This window comes from Phasianus colchicus, chromosome 26 (assembly GCF_987193195.1).
Source record: "Phasianus colchicus chromosome 26, bPhaCol1.hap1.1, whole genome shotgun sequence".
Taxonomy (NCBI): Eukaryota; Metazoa; Chordata; class Aves; order Galliformes; family Phasianidae; genus Phasianus; species Phasianus colchicus.
This window is the reverse complement of record NC_143461.1, coordinates 4,119,485-4,133,494: the sequence shown is the minus strand read 5'-3', so window position 1 is coordinate 4,133,494 and position 14,010 is coordinate 4,119,485. Positions and strand designations below refer to the sequence as shown.

The following is a 14,010-nucleotide window of genomic DNA, read 5'->3' as shown; positions in this document are numbered from 1 at the left end:
GAGCCGCTCTAGCACACCCACATCCTCTCTATGATTAGCCCGACTTCCGGTGCCTCCCGGATGCGGAAGTGGCTCCGGGTATGCGGGGGAAGCTATGGCGGATCTAGCGGCTTTAGAGGAGCTCGCCAAGCTCGAGTACTTGTCGCTGGTCTCCAAAGTCTGCACCGAGCTCGACAACCACCTGGGCATTAACGACAAGGACCTGGGTGAGTGAGGCGGGGCGGCAGCTGCGGGGGGCGGGCGGTTGTAGCCGGGCCTGACGGCCATAACGCCTTTAGCGTAGGGCCTTTGGAACTCAGAAAAAAACAAAAAAAGCCTTCCGAAGAAACATTGTGACGAAATTTGATGTGAACTCCTAGAAGGGGAAGGCGCTGCCCTGTAGATAGATGGATCTAGCTAGGCACTGCCCTCGCGCTGTTTGATTGACTTTGTGCTCTTTCTTTGTAGCCGAATTTGTGATCAATCTCGCCGAGAAAAACACCACGTTTGACACGTTTAAAGCTGTTCTCCAAAAGAATGGGGCTGAGTTCACTGTAAGTGAGATCTGAATGCTTTTTGTGTATTCCTTTGTCCTGATTTATCAGAGAGGTGTGGGGATTGGCTGCTGATTTTTTTCAACTGCAGAGCTATGCAATATTCAGCTTTTCTGTTTTCTTTGCTCTCTTGTTTACCCCTCTATTGTGGTTTGTAATAATGAACAAAAGTAATGCTATCACTTCTTAGATCTAAGCTTTCCATTTCCTTTTCTAGGATTCCCTTATTAGTAACTTGCTGCGCCTCATACAGACAATGCGGCCTCCATCAAAACCATCCACAAGTAAAGGTGAGTGAAGTCTTTTCCCTTTCATCAGTTCAGTAAAAAGAAACAAAAATAACAAAACTACTCTCAAATCCTTTGCAGTTTTTGTCTGTATTTATAGAGACAATAGATATTTGTCTGTATTTATACGGAGCAATATACTTTAGTATTCTAAAATCTATAAGATCTGTATTAACCTTTGTATTCGGCTGAAACTTCATGTTTAATTTCAGAAAGGCTGAGCAGAAATCATTTTGACTCTTTCTTGTTTGTTTGTTTTATTAATCTCCCAATCAGAGGCCGTTGTCAAACCCAAGTCGGAAAAGGAAAGGTTGAAGGAATTATTTCCAGCCCTTTGCAGGCCAGACAATCCCAGCGTTAGGGTAAGGTTATGATTTCAGTTTTCTTTCAAGAGTGTGCAAAAACACAGTTTGTGGCTTTTTTGATGTCTCTGTTTATTTCAAGTTTCACATTAGAGTTTGTATCTCCAGCCAAAGCATGAATAAGAGCAGACTGAGAAATAAAACATAAAAGAGCCCAAAGGCTGATATTATTGAATGTAGTCATCACGAACTGTTACAAACAGTTGCTTCTACAAACTTACATTTTGTAACTCAATAATAATTTGAGGTGTTGGGATGAAGCTATCTTTCATGTAAAAGCAGAATTGGCACACTATTGTGGCAAAATAAGAATAACTTTGTTACGCTTTTCATCTGTTCTTATCATATATTCTGATTTTTTTTTTTTAATAACTTGTATTCTTTTAATTTGTACTCTTTCTGAATAGAAATGCATGAGATAATTTTTTCTGTAGGTGAATTAGATTTTTTTTCTCAGCTGTTTTATAGAATGATTCTCTGTTCTTGTAGAATATGCTGGATGAAGATGATGTGAAAGTGGCAGCTGATGCACTTAAAGAACTTGAAGCTCTGATGCCTAGTGCAGACAGGCAAGGCAAACAAAGGAACAGTGAACACCGGTGTGTTTTTAATTCATCTTTAAGGGAATGGATATTGGCAGTTAATATTGCCTGCTTGCTCTGTGGAATTTCAGTGTGAATATATTTTCTTTTGTTTGTTAAGGGCAAAGAAAAAGAGGAGGAGCCGGAGCAGGGACAGGAAACGAAGGCACAGATCTCGCTCTAGGTCTCGTTCCAGGACTCGGGATAGGAACAGGGGTAAATCTAGATACTACTCAAGGAGCAGGAGCAGGAGTCCAAGTAGGGACCGTAGGGATCGAGACAAGTATGTTGAGAAGAGCAATGAGAGATGGAGAGACAAGCATGTCGACCGTCCACCACCTGAGGAGCCTTCCATTGGAGACATTTACAATGGCAAAGTCACCAGTATAATGCAGTTTGGGTGCTTTGTGCAGCTGGAAGGTCTGAGGTATGTTATAATAATTGCAACAAATCTGGTACTGTTCTGTCTCTGCTTTTTTCTGCTGGTGTCTTTAAGAAGTTACAGTGCTACAAAAAGGTACACTGAGTTTTATTGCTAAAATGAAGTTCTGTTTCAGAAAAATAAGGTAGACAGAGGAGAATGTTAACTATTTTTACAAAAAACAGTTTACGAACATACACAGACAATCAGTTGACAACAAAATATTTTAATCCAGACTCTGAATGATCTGAAGGACCATCTGAGTAATAACGTTCAGCATCTCATATTGCTGTGTTTCACCTACAGGAAGCGTTGGGAGGGCTTGGTCCACATCTCAGAGCTTCGAAGAGAAGGACGTGTTGCCAACGTTGCTGATGTTGTGAGCAAAGGTCAAAGAGTAAAGGTCAAAGTGTTATCCTTTACTGGATCCAAAACCAGCCTGAGCATGAAGGTATGGAATTGTCACATCCCACTGGATGTGGAATCCATTCTGTGGTGCTTAGTGTAGAAGTTTTGGGATGCTAAGATGTTTAAAGATTGCATTTCTTTTTGTTATCTTGCTAGTGAATACTAACATGTAACTCCTCAAGTTAGGGAACTGTAACTCGTTTTTTAAGTAACCTGTTATCTCATATTCATTTTCTTTAGTTCTTTTGTGTGTTTCTGATGTAATAGTCCAAACAGTTTTTTTGATTTGACACTCACCTGAGCGACTGATGAAACTTCAAGCAGTTGCTATACTTGTCTAGATGGAACACAGGTAGAGCTGTCTAATTAATCTATCTGATGTAGGATGTTGATCAAGACACTGGAGAAGACTTAAATCCAAATCGGAGGAGAAATTTGGTTGGAGAAACCAATGAAGAAACTTCTATGAGAAACCCAGACAGACCCAGTCACCTGTCCTTGGTGAATGCCCCGGAGGTGGAGGATGATACCTTGGAACGGAAACGGCTCACCCGAATTTCAGACCCAGAGAAATGGGAAATAAAGCAGGTACCTAGTTTAATTTATGCTTTGACTCTAAGTATAGAGTCTGCTGTTTTCTCATGGGACTTTTTGGCCAGCTGTATCATGCTTATGCTATGCAGAGTAACAGAAAGACTGTTCTGAGGCTTGATGACGTGGGGAGATGTGTCCAGAATGTGAGAATGTCCTGAACAAAGGAATGGTCCTTTGCTTTGAAATCAGAACATTCCTTTATTCCTGGCTTGCAAGTCTGACAGTATCATTAGAACTGAGACCTCATGGGTGTAAGCTGTTTTTGTTCATGGGGATAAATTCATGTTTTATTCATTCTCTTACTAGATGATTGCTGCTAACGTGCTTTCTAAGGAAGAGTTTCCTGACTTTGATGAGGAGACTGGGATTCTTCCTAAAGTTGATGATGAAGAAGGTAGGTTTCTAAGTAGTCTTATGCTTCTTAATTCCTTATGTTTCTGGACATAAAGTATCACATTTCTGCTGTGAAAAGAATATGAAACGTATTACAATTTTCAAACATTTAGAACTTTCTATTAAAATTACCACTTCTTGATTTTAGATGAAGATCTTGAGATTGAGTTAGTTGAAGAGGAACCACCATTCCTTCGAGGTCATACTAAACAGAGCATGGATATGAGTCCTATAAAAATAGTAAAGGTAAGAAGAGATCTTTAGGATTAAATACAGTACTCTTTATTTAATTGATTTAATTGGGAGCACTTGAAATTTTAATTTTTTCTCTTGCTTTTCAGAATCCAGATGGTTCGTTGTCCCAGGCTGCAATGATGCAGAGTGCTTTAGCTAAAGAAAGAAGGGAACTTAAACAAGCCCAAAGAGAAGCAGAGATGGATTCTATCCCCATGGGACTCAACACACATTGGGTGGATCCTCTCCCTGATGGTATGCCTGAACACATCTAAATGTGAACCGTGCATTTTTTGTGGCAGTTGAGGATGCATTACTAAACAGCAAGATGGATGGTGAACAATTTTATTTTGTTTTTAGCCTGGAAATTGATGTAATAGAGGGGGTAGACCTACAGGAACTTTGAAAGTGCATAAACACACAAGAAAAATATAGAAGGTGTGGATGATGAAGCGATAGGAGCTTAAATGTATAATGAAATTGTTTCTTTTTTAGTGGATGGAAGACAAATAGCTGCAAATATGCGAGGTATTGGGATGATGCCCAATGATATCCCAGAGTGGAAGAAACATGCGTTTGGTGGCAATAAAGCCTCTTATGGTAAGAAGACACAGCTTTCTATCATTGAGCAGAGAGAAAGTCTCCCAATCTTCAGACTGAAGGAGCAGCTGATACAAGTAAGACTCTTGAAATGATGTTTGAACAAGCAGTAATTTGATACAAATGTTGTTTTAGCTTGTTAGTCGGTGAATAACCATTTGATAAGCAGAGCTGTAGCTCAGAGTAATTATTTTTATTTACAAATATATATGTTAGTAAAGCAAAATTAAAACTAAAATCACATGGGAAAACAGATTTGTCAGCTGTGTGGTTGAGAAGTTTGCAAACTCTTTCAGTAAGAGTATATCACTTTTGGTCTGGGTCAGCTGGAGCAAGAAAAGTAGGTTTTCAGTCTAGTCCGTGTTTATTTTTGCTTGTTCTCATTTTTGAAGTTGTTAATATATGTATTTTTAATGATCTTTTCTAGGCTGTGCACGACAACCAGATTCTGATTGTTATTGGAGAGACAGGATCTGGGAAAACAACACAGATAACCCAATACCTGGCGGAGGCAGGGTATACATCAAGAGGAAAGATTGGATGCACTCAGCCTCGCAGAGTGGCTGCAATGTCTGTTGCGAAGAGAGTGTCAGAAGAATTTGGTTGCTGTTTGGGGCAAGAGGTGAATTTCAGAGTTGAACAATGTGCCAGAATAATCATGAAGAAAAGCAGGAGGAAATCAATAGTGGAGCTGTTTTGGGTTTTTTTTGCTAATGTACATGTGTGTGTTCCATTGTAAGCTGTAAAATTGGCTGGCAGAATAATCAAACTAAGAACTAATGGTGGTAATTATTTCTTTTGGGTGCAGATTCAGTTTTAATGTAAAAATGGTGTGTTTTCTATTCAACTCTTCCTGTTAGGTTGGCTACACCATTCGATTTGAAGACTGTACTAGCCCTGAAACTGTCATCAAGTACATGACAGATGGTATGTTACTGAGAGAGTGCTTGATAGATCCTGATCTGACTCAGTATGCCATTATTATGCTGGATGAAGCCCATGAGAGGACAATTCACACAGATGTGCTCTTTGGACTCCTGAAGAAGGTAATGTCATATCTGATTTTTATTGCTCTGATGTCCTCTGTGTGCTATACACAGGTAGGAGCCCAATGGGAAAGGAAAGGCCACACAGATTAATTTCACTTCAGTACTGAGTTTCCTAAGAAGCAAAGCTATGTTCCTAATAATTTGTAGTCCGCATTTTTCTCTGTGTGAAGATAAAGCAAGCAAAATTCAACAGAAACAAAAAGCTTCAGCTCTTCAAGGCGCTCTTAATATTGGATGAGCAGAGGAACGCTATTGTGTTGCTCTTCATTCTCTGACCAAAGCTTTCTGTGATGGATGCTGCTAAGGAAGGTTTGAAATGTGACCTCAGTGGCTGATTATTTGAAAATCTCAATGCTAGAATGAGCCACCCAATTATTTGTCAAATTGCCTGAGACAGCTGGTCACATTTCTTTCTTAAATACGAAATATTTCTTTGACTGAAGTCAACTGCTGTATGTTAGTTGTCTCAAAGACAATAAATGACCTGAGAACTTTCTTTTCTGCCACAGACAGTGCAGAAACGGCAGGATATGAAGTTGATAGTGACGTCGGCAACACTGGATGCTGTGAAGTTCTCTCAGTATTTCTATGAGGCTCCAATCTTCACAATTCCTGGCAGAACATATCCAGTCGAAATTCTGTACACAAAAGAGCCAGAGACAGATTATTTGGATGCTAGTCTGATTACAGTAATGCAGATCCACTTAACCGAACCACCAGGTGAGTGGAGAGTCATGATGTATGGATGGTGAGTCTGGTTGATAGGAGGAACTGTAGCCTATGAGCAATATCTTTCTGTCTCGTTGAATGTAATTGGTAACAGGAGCAGAACAGAGCCCTTGGCACTATTGTCTGTTGTTTGCAAATACAGTAAATAAAATGTTAAAGATGTTGGGTGAAAGATTAAAGTGTGTTGCTTCTGGCTGAGGGAGCTAGCAAAAGTGGGGCTCTCTGCTTCAAATGGAAAGGTGTCCTATGGAAATGTGGTAATACAGGAGTTGTACTAAGCATAGTTGATTCTATGCATATTTTACTTCCTTTGTAGGCGATATTTTGGTGTTTCTAACTGGCCAGGAGGAGATTGACACAGCCTGTGAGATCCTTTATGAAAGGATGAAATCTCTGGGACCTGATGTTCCAGAGCTGATTATCCTCCCGGTATATTCAGCCTTACCCAGCGAAATGCAAACCAGGATCTTCGACCCAGCCCCACCAGGAAGCAGAAAGGTAATTTCAGCTAAGTATGACTTCATTTTCTCCTGGTATATTTTAATAGTTGGGTATATTACAGTGCTGATCATACTTATTTTAGTATTTCCGATCCTTATAGTCACTATTTCAAACAAAGGGAAGTACTTTTGGAGAAAAGGTGGCTTTTACATAGCATGGAGAATGTTTTTGGTTCCATATATGCCTATACAAAGTGGTTACTGAAACAAGCTGTTGTTTGTAGGTTGTTATTGCCACTAACATTGCTGAGACATCGCTTACTATTGATGGAATATATTATGTAGTCGATCCTGGCTTTGTGAAACAGAAGGTATACAACTCCAAGACTGGGATTGACCAGCTGGTTGTTACACCAATCTCACAGGTAGGCATTCTGCACTCAATGCTTTTATTTCCTGCTGTTAACATGCATTTAAATGGTATGGAATCCAAGCACATGAAAGTAAAGCAAGATAAAACTGCATTTTTGAAAACTCCTTGAGATTCTTTGTGGCCATGCTAAGGAAAATGTAACTTTTCTGGGATGTATTGGAAATCTTTTTTTTCTATTGCAACAAATAAAATGGTGAATAATTATTTTATTTCACATTTTTTAATGGTACCTGTTTACACCTGTTTGCTGACATGCCTTTTTGCCTTTAGGCTCAAGCAAAGCAGCGAGCAGGAAGAGCTGGGAGAACAGGACCTGGGAAATGCTATAGGCTGTACACAGAGCGTGCTTATCGAGATGAAATGCTAACAACCAACGTGCCTGAAATCCAGAGAACAAATTTAGCCAGTACAGTACTCTCCCTCAAGGTGGGTATTTCTTTGACTTTCAGCAAATCAGCCTGATCATAAACTTTTCAGTGAATTAGATTCTGTCTCAACCCTGGTGGTTCAGTCAGTTGAAGTTAGTGTTTTGTTTTGATGCTTATGTATCACTGGCTGGAGTTTGGTGTCTTCCTTCTCCTCCATGTTGTAACTTGCCTCTTCTCCACTCCATCTGCTTAGGCTATGGGCATCAATGATTTGCTGTCCTTTGACTTTATGGATGCTCCCCCAATGGAAACTCTCATCACTGCCATGGAGCAGCTGTACACTCTGGGAGCTCTGGATGATGAGGGATTACTCACTCGACTTGGGCGCAGGGTAGGCTAAATGAAATACTTCTTGGTGCTGTCTGGATTGCCAGTATTTAGAGGGTGACATGGAGCAGTTGTTCTGTATTTTCTGCTTTTTAAGGATCAGCTGTTATTTTTGCTTATTCGTAAGGTTACTTATATGAATATCTGAAATAATTTCCTGTAAGTGTTGAGATATCCTTGTGAGTGTGTGTATAGACAAATAATTTAATGTTGAATATAATTATTCTGGGTAATACACACAGTTTTGATGAGAAAGCTTAGGAGAAAGAGCTTTTCTCTATTCCACTGAGGGAACTCAAGATTTTTTTAAGGCTTTTCAGGGTACTCTGAAACAATTCTTTTGCAGATGGCAGAATTCCCCTTGGAACCCATGTTGTGTAAAATGTTGATCATGTCTGTACATCTGGGATGCAGTGAGGAAATGTTGACAATAGTCTCCATGCTGTCTGTTCAGAATGTGTTCTACAGGCCAAAGGTAAGGATTGCTGCTGAGAGGAAGCACTATTACAATATGAATGTGTTTTGCCTTAGGTCTTAGGGAGTGAGATATCTGCCAAAACAAACCTGTTGGTTCATGCATTGCATATCTGATACCTTTTTTGGACACTGTAGCTGGGGGGATGCTAGTAGTTTCTTTGCAGGTGGGAAGATGGAAGTTACAAGTCTTTTTCTTTTCCCAGTAAATACGTATAATCCTAAACCAAGTCAGCTTTAGCTCTGCAGATCAGAATGGCTTTGTCATTTTCACACATATGGAATGTATTTCTTCAGGACAAGCCACTGATGATTGCTTTTAAGTCAGCAAGCAGCAGGCTGTGCTGTGGTAGGATTCCTTTGCAGCAGACTCCTCTTGAAACCATTGGTTCTTTGTTAGGATGGCCTGCTGCAACTTAGACCAAAATGAAGTTAACTATGTAATACAGTGTCTAATTAATGATTGATGAGCAGATTGGACAAGTGGGGAGGGGTTGGAAGAGCAGCAGGGTCAAAGCCACTGCTTCAGTACCTCTGCTAAGATGTAAGTGATGGATGCATACTTTCTGTGTTAGGATAAACAAGCACTTGCTGATCAGAAGAAAGCCAAGTTCCATCAGACAGAAGGTGACCACCTCACTCTGCTGGCTGTGTACAATTCCTGGAAGAACAATAAGTTTTCCAATCCTTGGTGCTATGAAAACTTTATCCAAGCCCGCTCCTTACGCAGGGCACAGGACATCCGCAAGCAGATGTTGGGCATTATGGACAGGTGAGCATCTCCAGAGGAACAGCTACTGACTTGGTAGTGTTCTTATACTATAGTAACTGAATAAAATTTATTAATCTGATGATAGTGGCTCCACTTGGATATGGAGAATTCTGATTTTTTTTTTCTTTTTTCTCCTTAACTCTTTTCTGGCAGGCACAAACTGGATGTGGTGTCCTGTGGCAAGGCAACAGTTCGAGTCCAGAAGGCCATTTGCAGTGGTTTCTTCCGAAATGCAGCAAAGAAGGATCCTCAGGAGGGTTATCGAACGCTCATTGATCAACAAGTAGTCTATATTCACCCATCCAGTGCTCTCTTCAACAGGCAGCCAGAATGGTAAGGTGTCATAGTTTTGGTTTTTTTTCTTGTCTAATGGATGTAAGAAAAAGGATATCATGTAATTTCCTGTTTCAGTTCAAACTCCGTAACTTAAAAGCCTGTTGTGTGCACTATTTGTAGTATACAAATCGAGGTGTAGGCTTCTGACTTTCTGCAGTGACTGGAGTGAGAGAAGTTTCATATCTGCTTTTGGCTCTTTCTACTGCTAGAATTTGTGCCTCTGCAGGCATGAGGGCTTTGTTTAGAACCAAAGCTGGGACTGAATTAGTGGTAGTTCTGTGTTTCTGTTTGTGGAATTGAGATTTGTGGAATGTTAAGAGAATGAGTTGTTTTGGACTGAATGGAACATTTCTATGCTGAAGAGGTAGGAGAGGAAAAAGAAATGTTTCTTCTGGAGGGTTCTTTTGGAGTGTTGTGTTGGACAAGGGAAGAATCAGAGATGCAGTGCAGCCCTTGACGTGCCTCTTTTTTATTTTTTTGAGATCTCAATATCCCCAATTCCTGTCTCTTTTCACAGGGTGGTGTATCACGAACTGGTGCTGACCACTAAGGAATACATGCGTGAAGTGACAACCATTGATCCCCGCTGGCTGGTGGAATTTGCACCAGCATTCTTCAAGGTTTCAGATCCAACCAAACTGAGCAAACAGAAGAAGCAGCAGAGGCTTGAACCTCTGTACAACCGCTACGAGGAGCCCAACGCCTGGAGAATATCGCGTGCGTTCCGACGCCGATAACCTCCCTGCCCTCCTCCAAAAACAGACTGCTTTTCTATGTGATTTTTAGACTGCTGTGTCCAAAAGCAAATCCAAAAGCAAGTGTCCTTTCTTTTAGAACGCTTGCAATTGGAGTTTACTTACAAAGTTGACAGGAAAGAGGTGTTTTCAGAGAAAAAGCACAAGGGGGCGGTGCTTGCTTATGTCAGCTGCTCTTCAGATTTCTACAGCAGTGTGACAAATGTCCTCTGTATTGCATCACTTCAAAAACGGTCCTTGAAACACTTTTTGAGTCATTCCCATTTTTTTTTTCTTTTCTTTTTTTAGAGACAAAACCTTAAGGCTCAGAAATCTGAGCAGAGCAACAACAATAAAAAGGCAGTGGTTAAGAAATAGCTGCTAACCAACCTCACTGTTTGGAATGACCAGATTTATTTCTTTACTCTGCTAAGGGACTTATTTCAACTTACACTCTCAGACAGTGGCTGTTTTGAGGGAGCTGCTTATTCTGCATTTTTCCTGTTCACTTTTTGTCCCTTCTGCAATGAGCTATTTAGTATCTATGGCTTTGGAATAATGCAGGAAAGATCCCTTGAAACTCAGCTAGAATGTCTGTTACACTTGGATAATGGCACAGGTCAGACTGCAAGTCTTATCCTTCCTCACCATCTCCTATGTGCTGAAGGCTAGTATATCAAATGATAATTAACCACATCCACTCTGTAGCACGGCTCTGTCTATGAGCATAAGTGGTTGCAGATGTTTGGACTTTCTCTACAATGTGTCATGTGTTTTATTTCCACTTACAATGCTTGGTGACATCACAACTGTTGGTTTTTCAATAGAATATTCTCTTACAGCTGAAATGTCTGTAAAACACGGTGTAACAGTTCCCTGTTTAAGAGCAGATCTGACTGCCCAGTGTGCACTATGTCATGCTGGAGGTATCTGTAAATTGTTTTATTTTTTTTTTCTGTTGCAAACAGATGAAACTTATTTGGTGCCATAGATGGAGATCTCCAACTTTTTTGTTTGCTAAGGTTGTTTAAATGAGTAGAAAGAACTTGGCTGGTTGTTCTGTACCCAGCCACCAAGAAATATGCTTTAATCTGAAAGGAGATGTGTTGTATCTATGTACAAAAGTGGACAGGGTTGTTGTATATACTGTTTTATTATGTTATATAAATACCCTGAGCTCTTCCCTGCTGTTACATCTTTACAGAGCTAAATAGAATTAGAAACTTTGTACATTTGGAGGCTGTTTATTTTCCTTGTGTCACTGTGCAGATACAGTTGTCTAATCCTCTTCTGAGCCATTTTCCTTCTGCCCGCTGGCAGAGAACAAGCTTAGCAGTGAATTAGCTACAAGTAAAGGGGGAAAGGATACAGGGAGTGAATAACTCACAAATAAACTGAAGGGTTGCAATGAGTGCCATTCCCCAATGGTTGGCAAGCAGACTTATTTGCCTCCAGCTTGTGCTAGTGAGCTGCATCAAGCTATGGTTGGTTTATATATATGTGTATATATTATATATGTTTTTATATCTTATTTTGTATGTCTTATTTCTTCCTGGAAGTCCAACCTTTTGCCCTTTATGCAAGAAAGATAAATGTGATTTTTACAGCCGCCCTCACACGTGCTCCATCTGCTATAGTAACTACTTTAGCCTCATTAATGGGCTTGTTACCAGAGCCAGTGTGACAGCAAAGTGCTCCTTATACAACAGGGGCTTTGTTTGTAGTAATTCAGTTTCCATGAGCTTTCTGTGACAATTGCAGAGGGCTGTGATGTCGACCCATTAGCACTTGTGTGGAATTTTTCATTTATGAATGTATTGTTCTCTTCAAGCCAGCTGGGAATACAGTGAGTACCCATTTTTTTAGCACACGTGTTTTGTGTGTGCATTTTCTGTCACCTGCATAAATCCTTGGGCTGGTGTCTCTGTGCTGGAGCTGCGTTGTGCTGCTTGGTCTGGGCTGAAAATGGTGCTGGAGCTCGTGGAGCTGCTTGGCCAGCAGTCTGTGTTCAGGAGGGAAAGGAGGGAATCCTTGAATGCAGAAAAGTTTCTCTTCTCTTTTTGAAACAACGGTTCCCTTTGGCCAGAATAAAAGCAAAGAGGTGGAAAAGAATTGGATCCTGGTGGCTTCTGGCTGTTTTGGAAGTGTTACCATTCATTTCTACCACCAAGTTCTGCCTCACTGCCAGTGTCTGAAAACTCTGCTGATGGAAATCCATTGTCAGATTGGTGCACCTGAGCAGAGCCAGCAAGGGGAAGAGGAGCTGCTGGGTGACAAGGTGATATTGAGCAGTGCTGAGGGCCACAGCTGCCAACTCTGTCCTCTGTGTGTCTACTGGAGCCCTGGGGTCCTCCTGCAGTGAGCTGCCTCTGAGCATGGATGTGTGACCTTCACTACAAATCCAGGGAAACCTCTCAAGGATCAGAGCTGGGCAGAGCACCCAGAGCCCCTGCAGCACCAATGGTAAATACAGGCATTGCTCAGCTGTGCTCAGATGTGCATCCTTGCACTGCTTTCTTTCATAATTTTCATAATTTCTATGTTGTGCATTAATGCAAATGCTTCAAAACTGTACCTGCTGGCCTGTTTATGTAGTTGGTCTTTTTGGTTTTGCTTTTTTTTTGTTGTTGTTGTTCCCTCTTTAGTAACTCACGTTTAATTCATTTGTACTGGGATCTTTGAACTACACTGGGCTTTTGGATAGGCAAAAATCAGTTTGGTTGGGGCTCTGTCAAGTGCTGGGATGTCCCTGCCTGACCCTGTGGGCTCTGTCTGTCTCTGCCTGATGGAATGAAGGCAGAAAGAGCAGCAGAAAGAGCAGTGCACCCTAAACTCCCATGGAGCTCACTCAGAGAAATGGAAACAGGTGCCATGGAGCTGAGCCAGAACATGAGAGGCACTTCAGGTGCCATTAACTGCTCCAGCTAACGAGCTGCTATTGTGGATGGCACCTGTTACTGTGATTCAAGGAGGAGGGGGAGATGTGCAGAGGAGGCATTGTGGGGCTGAGGAATTGAGCAGAGCAAATCTCTTGAGTGTATCTGCAAGCTCAATGCCTGCATCCTTTTCAGGAGTGTTACATCTCCAGAAAACACTGCAGGGATTTGGGTGTCCTGCTGTTACACACCATGGGTGAGCACAACCCCGGGGCACTAACATGGCATGCACTGCTCAGCATTCTGTCTGCTGCTCCTGGGACAAGACCTGCACCAAAGCAGTGGAGCAGTGGAGCAGCTGGATCAGGGAGAGATGTTTGCATTGTGTTAATAATCCCTCTCCCAGTCAGGTGAGATTTGCTGTCGCTTTTCTTCATTCTCACCATTCAGCCTTATGGAATCCAGTAGTAGAATATTTCCTGCACCAACCTCCGTTCAGAAAATCCTATAGATGTGGTCTCAAGAGAGTTCAGCTCCACTTGGCAACCTGTTAAGGCTCATTCCTTTGTCCCAGACAGCACACACTTAAGGGTACATCTGGGACATGCTGTAATGTTGCACGTTAATTATTTACTATGACCAGAAAGGAACTTTGCATTGTGTTCTGTGTGAGAGATTTACAGCACATCCTGCTGGGCTCTGGGCTGTTGCTGGAGGCAGAGGGACAGTAAGGCCGTGGCAACAGGAGCAACCCATTGAACAGACATGCTAGAAAAAAGTAAAATTGGAAAGAAATGAGTGCTGAGGGTTTATTTCCTGCTGCTCCCAAAGCACCATCGTATCCTGAGGAATAAGCCAGTAGGATAAATCTTAAATAGGGTGAGGAAACAATAGTAGAAAGTGTGAGAATATCAGGTGTACTTGCATCCAGGTGGCAGAGCATCGTCATGAGCAGAAATTGCCCCTGGGGGCTTTTCCATGAAGAGCAATGGTGTGAGT

At 41.4% G+C, this 14,010-nt stretch overlaps 1 protein-coding gene across 1 annotated transcript; it reads left to right on the top strand.

The window, feature by feature from the left end:
• The first annotated feature begins 8 nt into the window (after positions 1-8).
• On the top strand, positions 9-12,234 carry DHX8 (DEAH-box helicase 8). Its single transcript, XM_031600809.2, has 23 exons — positions 9-206; positions 448-533; positions 751-823; positions 1,097-1,182; positions 1,672-1,781; positions 1,885-2,190; positions 2,491-2,635; positions 2,977-3,180; positions 3,493-3,580; positions 3,728-3,825; positions 3,921-4,068; positions 4,309-4,490; positions 4,841-5,035; positions 5,274-5,459; positions 5,972-6,182; positions 6,508-6,689; positions 6,916-7,056; positions 7,335-7,490; positions 7,686-7,823; positions 8,166-8,294; positions 8,869-9,065; positions 9,219-9,398; positions 9,919-12,234. The coding sequence occupies exons 1-23, from the start codon at positions 95-97 to the stop codon at positions 10,136-10,138; spliced, it is 3,573 nt and encodes a 1,190-aa protein (XP_031456669.2). The 5' UTR covers positions 9-94; the 3' UTR covers positions 10,139-12,234.
• The last annotated feature ends 1,776 nt before the right edge of the window (positions 12,235-14,010 follow it).

Coding starts and splice junctions, on each gene's coding strand:
- DHX8 (XM_031600809.2), top strand. CDS start 95: ATGGCGGATCTAGCGGCTTTAGAGGAGCTCGCCAAGCTCGAGTACTTG. Junction 824..1,096: donor AAAACCATCCACAAGTAAAG/GTGAGTGAAGTC, acceptor TCTCCCAATCAG/AGGCCGTTGTCAAACCCAAG. Junction 7,491..7,685: donor GTACAGTACTCTCCCTCAAG/GTGGGTATTTCT, acceptor CCATCTGCTTAG/GCTATGGGCATCAATGATTT.